This window comes from Callorhinchus milii, unplaced genomic scaffold, assembly GCF_018977255.1.
Source record: "Callorhinchus milii isolate IMCB2004 unplaced genomic scaffold, IMCB_Cmil_1.0 Scaffold16, whole genome shotgun sequence".
Taxonomy (NCBI): Eukaryota; Metazoa; Chordata; class Chondrichthyes; order Chimaeriformes; family Callorhinchidae; genus Callorhinchus; species Callorhinchus milii.
The window spans coordinates 3,405,621-3,418,352 of NW_024704757.1; the positions used below are offsets into that span (position 1 = coordinate 3,405,621).

General features: G+C 46.4%; 2 protein-coding genes across 5 annotated transcripts in view; one reads left to right on the plus strand and one right to left on the minus strand.

Annotated features, from left to right (window-relative positions):
- Positions 1-559: 559 nt before the first annotated feature.
- Positions 560-2,329, minus strand: dexi (Dexi homolog (mouse)). Its single transcript, XM_042341151.1, has 2 exons — positions 2,308-2,329; positions 560-873 (listed from the first exon to the last, which is right to left on the minus strand). Exons 1-2 carry the CDS (start codon positions 2,327-2,329, stop codon positions 623-625), a joined length of 273 nt encoding a protein of 90 aa, XP_042197085.1. The 3' UTR covers positions 560-622.
- The window catches only part of clec16a (C-type lectin domain containing 16A), a 110,649-nt gene continuing 99,694 nt past the window's right edge, over positions 1,778-12,732 (plus strand). For all 4 annotated transcript variants that reach the window (XM_042340953.1, XM_042340955.1, XM_042340954.1 and 1 more), the window contains exons 1-6: positions 1,778-1,802; positions 3,167-3,276; positions 7,389-7,517; positions 7,746-7,879; positions 9,830-9,978; positions 12,126-12,231. In XM_042340953.1, coding sequence (XP_042196887.1) covers positions 3,197-3,276; positions 7,389-7,517; positions 7,746-7,879; positions 9,830-9,978; positions 12,126-12,231 — 598 coding nt within the window. In that variant the 5' untranslated portion in view covers positions 1,778-1,802; positions 3,167-3,196. The remainder of the gene's footprint in view (positions 1,803-3,166; positions 3,277-7,388; positions 7,518-7,745; positions 7,880-9,829; positions 9,979-12,125; positions 12,232-12,732) is intronic.

Consider the following 12,732-nt stretch of genomic DNA (forward strand, 5'->3'; position numbering starts at 1 on the left):
CCCAGAACAACGCTTTCGGATGCACCCAAACCAGACAGCGCATCTTTGCTTTTTTTTTTCTGGTGTTGTGTGTCTTGAGTTTTTCTTGTTTGTTTTTTTTCTTTTTCAAATGAAAAAAAAACAGGAGAAAAGACACACCAGCCTCAGGTAAGTAAGTTCCCTGTGGGCAGAGGGGGAGGGGGGAGTGTGACTGTAAATAAATACTGTGAGATTCCCCTTTACTTCAGCAGCCGAGTGCTTCGCTGGTGAACCGAGCTCTGGGAATCGGACCCCGGCGACACGACATCCAGTTGCTTTTCCATTTTTTTTTTATTTTTCTTTTCTTTTTTTTTGGGGGGGAGAGGAGTGGAGGAGAGAGAGAGACGAGAGGGAGAGAGAGGGAGAGAGAGAAAGAGAGGGAGAGAGAGGACGGGGAAGGAGAGATGGTGAAGGAGAAGGAGGAGAAGAAGGTGGAGGGCAGAGAGAGTGAGGAGAGAGAGAGAGAGAGAGTGAGAGGGGAGGACGAGGGATGGGATTTTTTTTTAGTTTATTATCAATTCACTTTGTTTTTTTTGGTCGTTTCCTTCCCTTCCCCTCTCTCTCCCCTCTCTCTCTCTCTCCCCCACCCGCCGGCCAAGGCTTCTCAGTCGAAATAACCGTCGAAAACATCCAACTCGCCGTCCGTGTCGTAAGTCACCGACCCCGGGTCCGACAGGACGCCGAGGTCGACCAGCGCCTGGTCGAAGTCGTCGGGCAGGAAGACGATGCCCACGTTGAGGAGGATGTACTCCATCAGGAAGGCGTAGTACAGGATCAGCACGTTCACAAAGAACAATCCCACGTAAAACATATAGGGCAGCTCATCCGCCACGGGCTCCACAGCGAATCGCGGGGCTCAGCGGCCACCGGTACCCGGCGATGGCGGCGGCGGCGGCGAGGAGATGGGGGGACTGCGGCAGTGCTGGTGGCGCTGCTGCTGACTGACTGACTGACTGACTGGCGTCGCTGGAGGGAGGCGGCACTGACATTTGTTGTTGTTTTCTTCCTCTCTGATTGTTTTTTTGTGTGTGTGTGTGTGGGGTTTATCCTCTTCCTTTCTTTCTTTCTTTCTCTCTCTCACAGTTGCTGCTCTCGACGCTCTCTCTCTGTCGAGTGGCTGCTCTCTCTCTCTCTCTATTTACCTCACTTCACTCCCTCAGTGTGTGTGTGTGTGTGTGTGTGAGCCGCTACCCTGACACGGGCGCCATGACTCCCTCCCCCGCTCTCTCTCTCTCTCTCGCGCGCTCTCTCTCCGGCCCGGTTCCCGCCGCCTCCTCCAGCTCCCGCCCCTTCCTCTCCCTCTCATTGGCTGAGCCCGGGAGGTGGTGGTGGTGGTGGGGGGGGCCGGGCTGAGGCCCCGCCCCACACAATGACGCCCGCCGCTCATTGGCCGGACGCGCACGTCACTCAGCCTGACGCCACAACCCGGCTGGGGGGGGGGTGGACAACAGAACCACAACGACCACAACAACTTGCATTTATATTGCTTCACAGTGTGTGGGAGGGGGGGGGAGTGGGGGAACCTGGGGTGGGTGGGTAGGTGGGGGGGAGTCTGACCCCCGAGCCAGAGGCGGGAGAGGGATTGGAGAGGTGACTGTAAGCGCCATCACGGACGGGATTTGAAAGTGGGGAGGGGACAAGGTGGAGGGATCGGGGCGGCCGTGACTGATCGTGACTCCGCCGATGGTGGAGCAGAGGGGGCGAGGGACGAACAGGAGGCCGGAGCCGGCTGAGCGGAGGAGACGCGCCGGGTGGCGGAGTGTGGGGGTGAGCAAGTCGGAAAGGTAGGGAGGGAGAGGGGGCACGAAGGGATTTGGAAACGAGACGGCAGCAACTACTCGCTGCTGCCTTCTGGCACGCAGGGGTGACGTCCCACAGAGCTGACCGCACTGCCCGCCTCGCTGAGTCCGCAACCGCCGCGTGAGGCAGTGAGCCTGAACCCCGCAACCTCTCCCGCCACCGCCGCACAAGGCGGTCAATCTGAACCCCGCAACCTCTCCCGCCATCGCCGCACAAGGCGGTCAGTCTGAACCCCGCAACCTCTCCTGCCACCGCCGCACAAGGCGGTCAGTCTGAACCCCGCAACCTCTCCTGCCACCCGCCAAGGCGGTCAGTCTGAACCCCGCAACCTCTCCCGCCACCGCCGCACAAGGCGGTCAGTCTGAACCCCGCAACCTCTCCCGCCACCGCCGCACAAGGCGGTCAGTCTGAACCCCGTAACCTCTCCCGCCACCGCCGCACAAGGCGGTCAGTCTGAACCCCGCAACCACCTGAGTTAGTGCCGTTTACCTGTACCGCGGTTAACTCCCATCACGCGAGTCACCAGGAGCCACGGTCCCAGAGGAGGATTGTGATTAAAGTTATGATATAATAATAATAATTAATGCATTTGATATAGAACCTTATCATGTCGTTGAGATGTCTCAATATACGGTTAAGTGCAGTGATAGGGTGTTTTGTGATTTGATCCAATCTCCTCTCAGGCTGGAAGCTGTGTGTGTGTGTGTGTGTGAGAGAGGGTGGGGGGTGGGGGGCTGCTCCTCAGCCTGCAAACAGTTACCTTTTCATTATACTGGGCTTTCTGGCTGTCCGAGGGGTGTCATGAATTAAAATACGTTTGTAGCCCAAAGTCGCCCAATATTATAATAATAATAATAATCCTTGCATTTGATACAGCGCCTTGTCATGCCTTCGAGACGCCTCGAAGCGCTTCACAGGATATACTGTCTATCTTGTGGGTGAAAGTATGCTTTGCCCCCCCCGAAGCTGGCCAGGTTTTTAATTATATTCAAACAAATCGAAAAAAAATTAGCCCCACCTCTTTCAAAATCTTTCACCTGCCCCCCCCCCCCCTCCCCAAACTCCCCCCCCCCAAACCTTGCACAGGACAAGAAGGAAACAAAACCCGCCCCGTTTGGGCGCAAAAACCCGCCCAATTGGGCGAGAACCCGCCCGGCGGCCGATATCTGACGCGTCGACTCGAACTGCATCTCCCAGCGGGCTGTGCGGCGGTGGTGACGTCCGGTGACGTGACGGCGGTTGTGCCCGGGAGGGGAGGGGGAGGGGGAGGGGGAGAGCGGGCGCGGGCTGTGAATGTCACCGTCAGCCACACACACTCACTCCCTCACTCACTCGCTGCTCTCTGTAGGATGCGCCCGACAAGTCTCCTCCAGAAGTGATGTTCGGCCGTTCGAGGAGCTGGGTCGGCGGGAGCTCCGGCAAGTCCCCCCGCAACATCCATTCCCTGGAACATCTGAAGTGAGTGGTGCGGTTTGAGGGGGTTGTTGAGGGTGGGGAGGGGGGGCCCGGGCTGTGCCGGCCGGCCGGGCAGAGGAAGAGGATATCCGGGGGGCGGACGAGGCCTGTGGGTCCAGGCCGCGCGGCGGCGGGTGGGGGGTGGGGGGGAGATAGACACCACCGCGGTTTGAGTGTTAACTGACGTTCGCCGCGGCCGCTGCCGCCCTCACTGCCCTGAGGGGGAAAACATAATATATTTTTTTAATCAAAAAGAACTCTCCGCCGCGGGGATAGGGATTATCAAACGGCTTGAAATGGACTGTGTGTGTGTGAGGGGGTGAGGGGGTGGGGGGAGGGGATGGGGGGAGGGTGAGGGGGTGGGGGGGAGGGTGAGAGGGTGGGGAGTGGGTGGGGGGGGAGGGTGGGGAGGGGGGGTGAGGGGGTGGGTGTGGGGGGGGGATGAGGCTGTAGGATTAACCTTTGTTTACAAATAGTATCGATGAGTCCTTTCACTGCTGATGCGACAAACTAGTTTGTGTGGGGGAGGTGGGGGGTGGGGGGGGATGTCTTAAGATGTCTTCAAATACTGTATAAGCCTTTATAACCGCTCTGACCGCAGAGCCTCATCGCTCAGATTATTTTGTGGTTTGGTGTAACGGCGCTTAACGACATTTTTGCAGCGCCGTCTCCTTGGCTGGAGACGAGCGCTCGCAAAACAGCGTATGAAAAGTTCCAGGTTAAAAGTTGCAGAGTTGACTTCCACGGTACAGAAATATAGGCGCTGCTTTCGGTGCTGCTGATGCCACAGGACGAGGAGCTATTAGGATATATTGTGGACATATCATTGTCCGTCCGCCGTGCCCAGTTTTGCCCATCTTTAAGCGCTCCGGGACTCTATCCCGCATGAACAACGCCACCACAATTACATTTGTATTGCATCTTTCACATCGGGAGGATGTCCCAAGGCGCTGGATAATCAGTGTTCCAGACCTGAGCTGGGGGTCGAGATCGGGGAGCGCGTAGGGCATAGAGCATGATCTCAGGCACAGTCGAAGAGGAGGGTCTTGAGCCGGGTCTTGAAGGAGGCAACGGAGGGGGCGAGGTGGAACGATCGTGGGACGGAGTTCCAGAGGGTGGGGGCAAAGTGGCGGAAGACCTGCCCGTCCATGGTGGGGCGGCGAGGTGGGGGACGTGAAGCAGGCTGGAGCCCACTGACCGAAGGGAGCGGGCAGGTTGGTAGAGGGTTAGAAGGTTGCAGAAATAGCAGGGAGCGAGACCATGGAGGGCTTTGAAGTGAGGACCAGGATCTTGAACGGTATCCTCTATGTGATAGGAAGCCAGTAGAGTTGGACGAGGATGGGGGTGATAGAGTGACGGAGCCTGGGTGTGGGAGAGGACACGGGGTACAGAGTTCTGGATGATCTGGCCTATGGAGGGAGGAGTGGGGAGGCCGACAAGTAAGGAGTTTGCATAGTCAAGCCTAGATGTTATGAATGCGTGTATGAGGGTTTCGTTGGCCTGCGGTGTGAGACAGTGGCGGAGGTGGGGGAAGGCAGAGCGGGTCATGGCACAGTGTGGAGGCATTGGTGGGAGCCAATCAGGAGAGCCTTGGTCTTGGCATTCAACTGAAGAAAGTTAGCTCTCATTCCAGGACTTGATGTCTGACAGACATTCTGTCAGGACAGCAATGGTCCTGGAGTCGAGGGTGGAGGCAGAGAGGTACAGTTGGGTGTCATCCATATACACGTGGAAGTTGACCGCGTGTCTGCAGATGATGTCACCAAGAGGGAGCACATAGGAGAGGAGGAGGAGGGGAGTTGAAGAGGAGGGGACCAAGGACAGAGCCCTGAGGAACGCCGCACGAGACGATGCGGGGGTAGAGGAGAAACCATTTGTGGGCACAGTGTGAGAGGTAGGATCTGAACCAGTGAGAATACCAGCAGTGGAGTTCTGAATCAGTTGTAGTTGTGGATAGTAGAACATCACCATGGTTCAGTGCTCGGTGAGATGCTACCCCAGGTGAAGGGGGCCATATAAATGCAAGTTGTTGTTGTTTACCATTGCTTATTTGTGAGTTTACTTCTTTGTTAAAGTAAACCATTTTTTTTGTTTGGCCTTCACATGCAGAAACCCATCACCGTGCTTAAAAGTATCCTAAACAAACTGAATGTTCCGTGCATGCCACTACCACGTGGAATTTCCCATGTCCCAGAATGTAATGCACGCTCTCCGTGGAGGAACGCATTGTGCTTAACTGATGCTGGAGAGTTTTAGGCCCAGTCTGGCAAAAGCCAAGGCTTGGGGCCCTCCTGGAGTCTAACCAGCTAAAACTGCATAATTTACCACATTGAAACAGTGCCTGACAAGCTTTTCTGCTATTTATCCAACCCTGTCCTTTAAGGCTTTGACTTGCATGGTTAATAGGAGCTGAGTGGAAAGAATCTCTGCCCCCAATTGTCTGGTCTGCCCCTCCAAGTCATGGTGATGGGCCAGGCTGGCTGGGCTGTCATTAGCAGTGCCCTGGCATATTATACCTGGCTCAGGAACCGGACTACCGAGACTGCCATGGAGAGTTGACTCAATTACGACATTCTGTTGCCGAGCATGTCACCTTGGAGCTCAGAGGGGGACGCTGAAGAGGCATCTCAGCCAAAGGTCAACAAAATAGTTGTGCAATATAGATCAAACTTAATTTTGTTTGTTGTTTTAGAGACTTCTCACAGATAACAGTTTTTATAATAATGTGAAATCCATTTATATTTCTGCCTTTTCACCTTGATAAACCTTTTGACAGCGAAGTTGTACAACCTGCTCCCACAGCTTTGCCATTGTCATGTCTCAAAATACTTCACAGAATATACTGTAAAGTGGATTCACTGTGTATTTGTGGGTGAAACGCGGCAGCCAATTGTGCACAGCAGTGTCCCACGAACTGACGTGGATGAAAACCATCCCATTTTGCCTACGCTCTCTGGAGCTCCATTCCCGGAGTCCCTCCTACTTGCTCTCTGCCTACCCTGTTTCAAAGTACATCAAGATCCAACTCTTTGATGGCATTTTTGGTCATCTTTTCCTCTCCCCACCCCATCAACTCCCACTCCAAGCCAGCAGTGTTGAGCGCTTTGAGATGTCCTTGTGACGTGAAGAAGGCGATGTGTAAATGTTATGTTTCTAGAAGGGAAATACAGAAATATTGCTTGTGCGACTGGCAGATGTTTCTCAAATTCGGCATCTGGCCCACGGCAGCCAAAAGGTTGGATCCCCCTTCTCTACAGTGGAGATCTCTATACTGAGCTCTGTGCTAGTTCAGAATACTGAAATTCCTGCTTGATTTGTATCTCTATCTTTAGTGGGCACAATTATATAGAACAACAACAATAATCCTTGCATTTAATATAGGACCTTATCACGTCTTCGAGACGTCTCAAAGTGCTTCACAGAATATACTGTATACTGTAAATTTCGTGGGTGAAACATAGAAGCCAATTGCGCACAGCAGTGTCCCACAAACAGTTGTGGATTGAGTGACCAAATTTTTTTTAAGGGATTATTTATCTGGCCGGAAAATGTGGTTGTACAGCTACAATTATCAATTCTGTTTTTGCTTTTTTGATCATCTGATTTGCATCGCCTTGAAATTCTGGCTTTAATTTGTGTTACCATTTGTGCTTTAATTTGGGTTATAATAATCCTTGCTTTTTTTATACACTGCATTATATTTTTAATTTTCTTCCATTAATCTGTGTACTTTCTTCTGCTGTATCCTTAGTTAGTAAAAATAAAAGTCAAATGTACTAATCTCAACTATTCAGATATAGCCACAAGTCAAACAAAAACCTATTGGGTGTTTTGAATGCTGTCCTGGGGTTCTCTCGTACAAGGAATAGTGGAACAGAAAAAGTTGCCAGAAATACTGTCCTTGTGTGTCAACATGACCACAGCTAGAGTGGTACATATTTCTGTTCTATTGAGGAGGAAGGATTAATTTAGTTACATTGAAGGGTAAAGATGCTGACCTGTCACCTGGAAGAGCCAGATTTTGAACAGAATTGGTATGGTATGTAAGTAATGTGGAAATGCTCTGATGTATTTCTGTATTTTTGAATTATAATTTGAAAAAATATTTTCTCCAGATACATGTACCATGTCTTAACGAAGAATACGACTGTGACGGATAGTAATCGCAACCTCCTGGTGGAGACTATTCGGTCCATCACAGAGATTCTTATTTGGGGAGATCAAAATGACAGTTCTGTGTTTGAGTGAGTACCTTACTGTTTATTCTTCATCTGTTTTGCCTATGGAGAGTTTTATTATCAGCTCTCCCAGTGTGAGAATTCATCTGTAGAGTAAAATTTTAAGATTGTCTAGTGCCTAGAAATTTCTTTTGAATTGTTTTTTTTCCTCCTCTCCCTCTCTCTGTTTTGTTTGTTTTTCTTTTGTGTGTGGGTGTGTGTGTAAATATTAATAAAGAACGTTTTTTGTTGCAGCTTTTTCTTGGAGAAGAACATGTTTGTTTTCTTCTTAAACATCTTGCGTCAGAAATCAGGGCGTTATGTCTGTGTACAGCTGCTTCAGACTCTCAACATTCTTTTTGAGAATATTAGCCATGAAACCTCACTATGTAAGTTTTTCTTATTTTCTTATTGTTACTCCAAACTGTGCTGCCATGCGTTCTTCTTTTGTTTTCTCAAGACTGCAAAATGGGTGCATAGCACTGCCATTAAATATAGCAAATTGTTCTTTCTTTTCCTTGTTCCAAACACACATACGCAGACGATGCTGTTTGTCATCTAAATATGATTACTTTCCGGTATCCATTGAGTCCTGCAGTGTATTGTTAGTACGTTCATCTCTTCTAAGCCAGTCTGACATACTAAGAAAGTATTGTTTAGAGCACTCGTCTCAAAAGCGAGAGGAGACAGGTTCGGCGAAACTTAAGGCAACTTTCCTTACGCCTCTGTTTACCCAGCAGTAATTAGGAACCCCATTTGTTAATCGATTGGCGGATCACTTTCCAGGGATAATAATCCCTTAAAATAAAATGATTTGGTCACTCAATCCACAACTTTTTATGGATCACTGCTGTGCGCAATTGGCTGCTGTGTTTCACCCCCACAAAATGTATGGTATATTCTGTGAAGCGTTTTCAGATGTCTCAATGATGGGATTAGGTGCTATATCAAGTGTAAGGATTATTATTATCTGACCTATGATTTGTGTGTGCAAACTAATACTGTCTAATAATAACCCTTACATTTGCTTATAGTGTCTTGGATGTCGGGAGATCATCCTAAATAGCTGCCTATTGTAAAGTAGAATGACTGTGTTTTGTGGGTGAATCTGGGAACAAAAGAGGGAGAGAGGAAGGGTAAAGGTGGGTGAAAAGAATAACTAGATTTGAATCCTCATCCTAGAGGTGAAAGGAGGATGTGGCAACCTTCTGTACCACCTCACCTCTCTTCCACTTTGATTGCCCTAATTACACTTAATTCATTACAATTTATTTTCAGTTTATTCATCTGTCTTTCCACCTTTAAGAATTTATGTATGTTAATCTGTAGTTCTTTCTGCTCTTTCACTCCTTTTAAAATGTTATCACCTGTCCTTATTCTTCCAGCCAAAATATATAACCTCAAATTTGTCTGCATAAAATTTCATTTGCCATTTCTCTGCCCAATCTTTGTCTCTCTGAAGTTGCTTACAATCTTGCAGGTCAGGTAGCATCTATGGAGAGAGGAAAATGAGTTAACGTTTCAAGTCTATGACTTTGTCAGAACTGGGGGATGTTGATAAGGGAACAGATTATAAGGACAAGCAGAGAAGGGAGCGGGGAAAGAAAGACAAAAGATTTTGCCTTTTGCTAACAATCTTGTTCATTGTTAACTGCACTCTCTATATTTGTCAGGATCACACACTCTGTTAGCTTGGTTAGTTGCAGAGAAAGTGCTTTAACTTTGCTTCCGATGCATCTCAGTAAAACACTCAGAAAAATCCCCTGTACCTTCCGTACCTGGATCTCTGGTCTCTCTGAATGCAACTTGGTTGAGACTGCCCCAAAATCTTTACGTGTCAGATATTTACACCCTTCAGTCAAAGGACATTTTCATCTCATCCTTCTCACTTAGGATTGATTCATGACTCAATACTTGCTCAGCAATGCAATTCCACCTACTTAATTGGCATACTTTACCTGAAATTGAGATGGCAGGTCCTTTAACGTATTTTGATTAACAGATATTGGCTGCAAATTAAATAAAAACAACTTAAATCTCTGTTTTGTGCAGTGTGGTGTGGAGTTTGTGTATTTTGAAGAAACTTTTTTCTGCTTTGGATACTCTTGATTGCTGTGAAACCCATTCTTGTTGTGAAACCCAAACTTCATGTGTCTCAGCTAAAGTACTTTGAAAAGTACTTTTGTAACTATCATTTTTAAAACTTAATGAAGATTGCATAGTGGGGATGAAGTCAACTATAAAATCAGTGTGGTATACGGATCACTTACAGATATTCCTGACAATTGACTTCCCTATAGACAGTCTGCAAATTTAACAGTACTATTAATCTTTTACAGATTATCTGCTGTCGAATAACCATGTGAATTCCATCATTGTGCATAAGTTTGACTTCTCCGATGAAGAAATCATGGCATATTACATCTCCTTCCTGAAGACGCTTTCCCTTAAACTGAATAATCATACTGTACANTTTTTTTACAATGAGGTAAGAGTTAACATTGGAATATTTAACATTACATTTACTTTGTAAACGTCTGTAGGAAATTCAGCCGCTGGTTAGTAATGAATGTACTTCAGTGTTGTCGCTTGGCATAGTGTCGATAGGTGGACGGTAATGGACTTGAGCTAAAATTATTCTCACAACCAGTGATAGACCTGGAGTAGACATAACTGCATTAAGTAAATGCTGAAAAGGAAAAGCCAAATCTATAATATTTTTAAATTAATTATATTTCTTCTCCAGTAGAGGGCTCCCTAGTCTAACACCCAGGGCACATTACAAACCCAGGGTGATGTGCCACAAATATGGTATTTCAACTTAATTTTGATCTTTCCCTTATATTCACTTAGCATCCATTCTCTCCCTCCCCCCCCCCCCCCACTCTCAAATCCAACATTCCTAAGAGAAAGATTCACCCCTAATTATTGGGGCGCTCATCCACGTTTGGAATCCCATCATCATCACCAGACAGAGTTCCATGTATGTCACCAACACGTGGGAATTTACGTGTGTGGAATGCTCGGTAGTACAGTATAATGCATTCATTTACTTGTTTGTTTTTACCATTATAATGAGCTGTGTATTGTGGTACCGTCTCATATAGTGTAAGAAAGCATTTTGCTTTGTTACTCATAGTTTTATACATACATTGCCGGATATTTGAAAATACTTTCCAATGCATATTCTCCGAACCTAATTTTACTGTGTGCAATCATGCAATCACCCAACAATACACAGTCACTCCACTTTACATTATATTCTGTGAAGCACTTTGAGACGCCTCAACGATGTGATAAGGCGCTATATCAAATGCAAGGATTATTATTATGACAATGATATCATTTCCACCTTATTCCGAATAATGATTACTATTATATATATTTAAGGGTATAATTATTGTTGCTTTTTGAGGTCTGTTGCATAAAGAGGAACTGGGCTGAATATTGCCTCGTGCAAATGGGACATCTGCTGCACGCTTATTTTCACCAATAGGCTGTAAATAGAAGACCGTACCAGAACTAACTGCTGCATGAGTTTATAAACTGTCATTTTCTCATGTCGATTTACTCTTTTTTTAAAAGTTGCACTCAGATAAAAAAAGGTTTATAATTTGGTTATAATTTAAGCATGGGCTTACTAAACTGAAGGATGCACCATTAGTACCAGAATATCATTCACTTGCATTCTTGCTCAATAATGTCTCAAAGTTGGACATGTGCTGCAAGAGTTAAACTATTATAGCTATGTCTAGTTTAACTTGTTCTCCAATTTGCAGGATTAATTGTTCATAATTCCTTAGGACAAACCACTTATTTCAGTTTTTTAAAATAATATTCATTGTATTAACAGCTGTTGGATCTCCTGGGTTCAATAGCTTCAAGGGCCACATTCTAAGCAAAGTTCAATCAATGGCAGACTTGTGCGTTGTCAGGGTGCCACTGATATCCCTTCCTGTGTGCTCTAAGACGCTACCCTGCGTAGAGGGCACTATGTAAGTGCAAGTTGTTGTTGTGTGCTGTGTGCGAGAAGTACCACTGACGTCACACCCATTATTAAATGACGTCATCAGCGCCTCCAGCTTATAGCACACAAGCGCGATGCGTGCGACGTAATGGCTTAAGCCAGCTTCAGCACCAGAAACTGGATTTACAGTCCACAACAGACCCTCATTATCCCTTTGGGAATGGGTGCTATTTTTCTGTGCATAATTCCCTGGCGTGTATAGTGTTGACTGCAGGAAAATGAAGTCACTCCAGTTTGTTGAAGCTTATGTTGAAAAGAAAATATGGAGAATCATGGTTGCAAACGTGTACAGCACTCCCACAAGCTAAACCATTCTGACACACGTTTCGCCCACGAAATACACAGTCACTCCACTTTACAGTATATCCTGTGAAGCGCTTTGAGATGTCTTGATGACCTGATAAGGCGCTATATCAAATGCAAGGATTATTATTATTATGGCATCTCAAGAGAGTACTTTGAAGTGAAAATAAAACTTCAAGGAAAATAAGAAGATTCTTGAGAACTAGTTTAATCAATTTAATATGATCTGCAGTAGATTCCTGTTAGAAGGTAATGAATACCCAGTTGCTTTCTTGCTCACCTTTTATTGTCTCCTATAATTGCAGCATACTAATGATTTTGCTCTATACACGGAGGCCATTAAATTTTTCAACCACCCAGAGAGCATGGTCAGAATTGCTGTCAGGACAATCACCCTTAACGTGTACAAAGGTGAGTGCAGCACCTTAGGATTTTACATATTCTGTATTAACCCTTTTAATGAACGCTCACTGGACTCTAATGGAAAGTAGTATGTAGTGAGAACTGTATCAAAAAACCGAGAAAATGCTTTTCAATTAAGCACTACTTTAGTAGCTTTAGACCTGTTGTTTAGAAATAACATTTATTGTTAATAACGAAGTTAATTAATTCTAATACTGAAACTTGCTGACAATTTATTTTAAAACTTTTTTTTCTGGAAAAGGTACTTGTCTCAGAGTGCCAGAAAATTATAGTTAACCCTCTTCCTCTTCTCTCATCTCCACCCTCACCCCCCCGCCCCTCGCTGCAAGTAAATTTCTCTGTGCTAACCTATTAGATTTAAACTACTATTCGCTTAGATCATAGATAGATACAATTGGATCTAGCTTAAATTTGAAATCTATAGCCAGAAACTACTTTAGCTTTAATTTTTCTCCTTGGGTTAATTGCATGCTGACAGTAATACCATGT

What these genes read in the sequence shown, in the direction of transcription:
- dexi (XM_042341151.1), bottom strand. Translation starts at nt 2,329, where the DNA reads ATGGGAGTTAACCGCGGTACAG. An exon ending in GGGAGTTAACCGCGGTACAG is followed by an intron (nt 874 to 2,307) that starts GTAAACGGCACT and finishes GTGGCCGCTGAG; the next exon opens with CCCCGCGATTCGCTGTGGAG.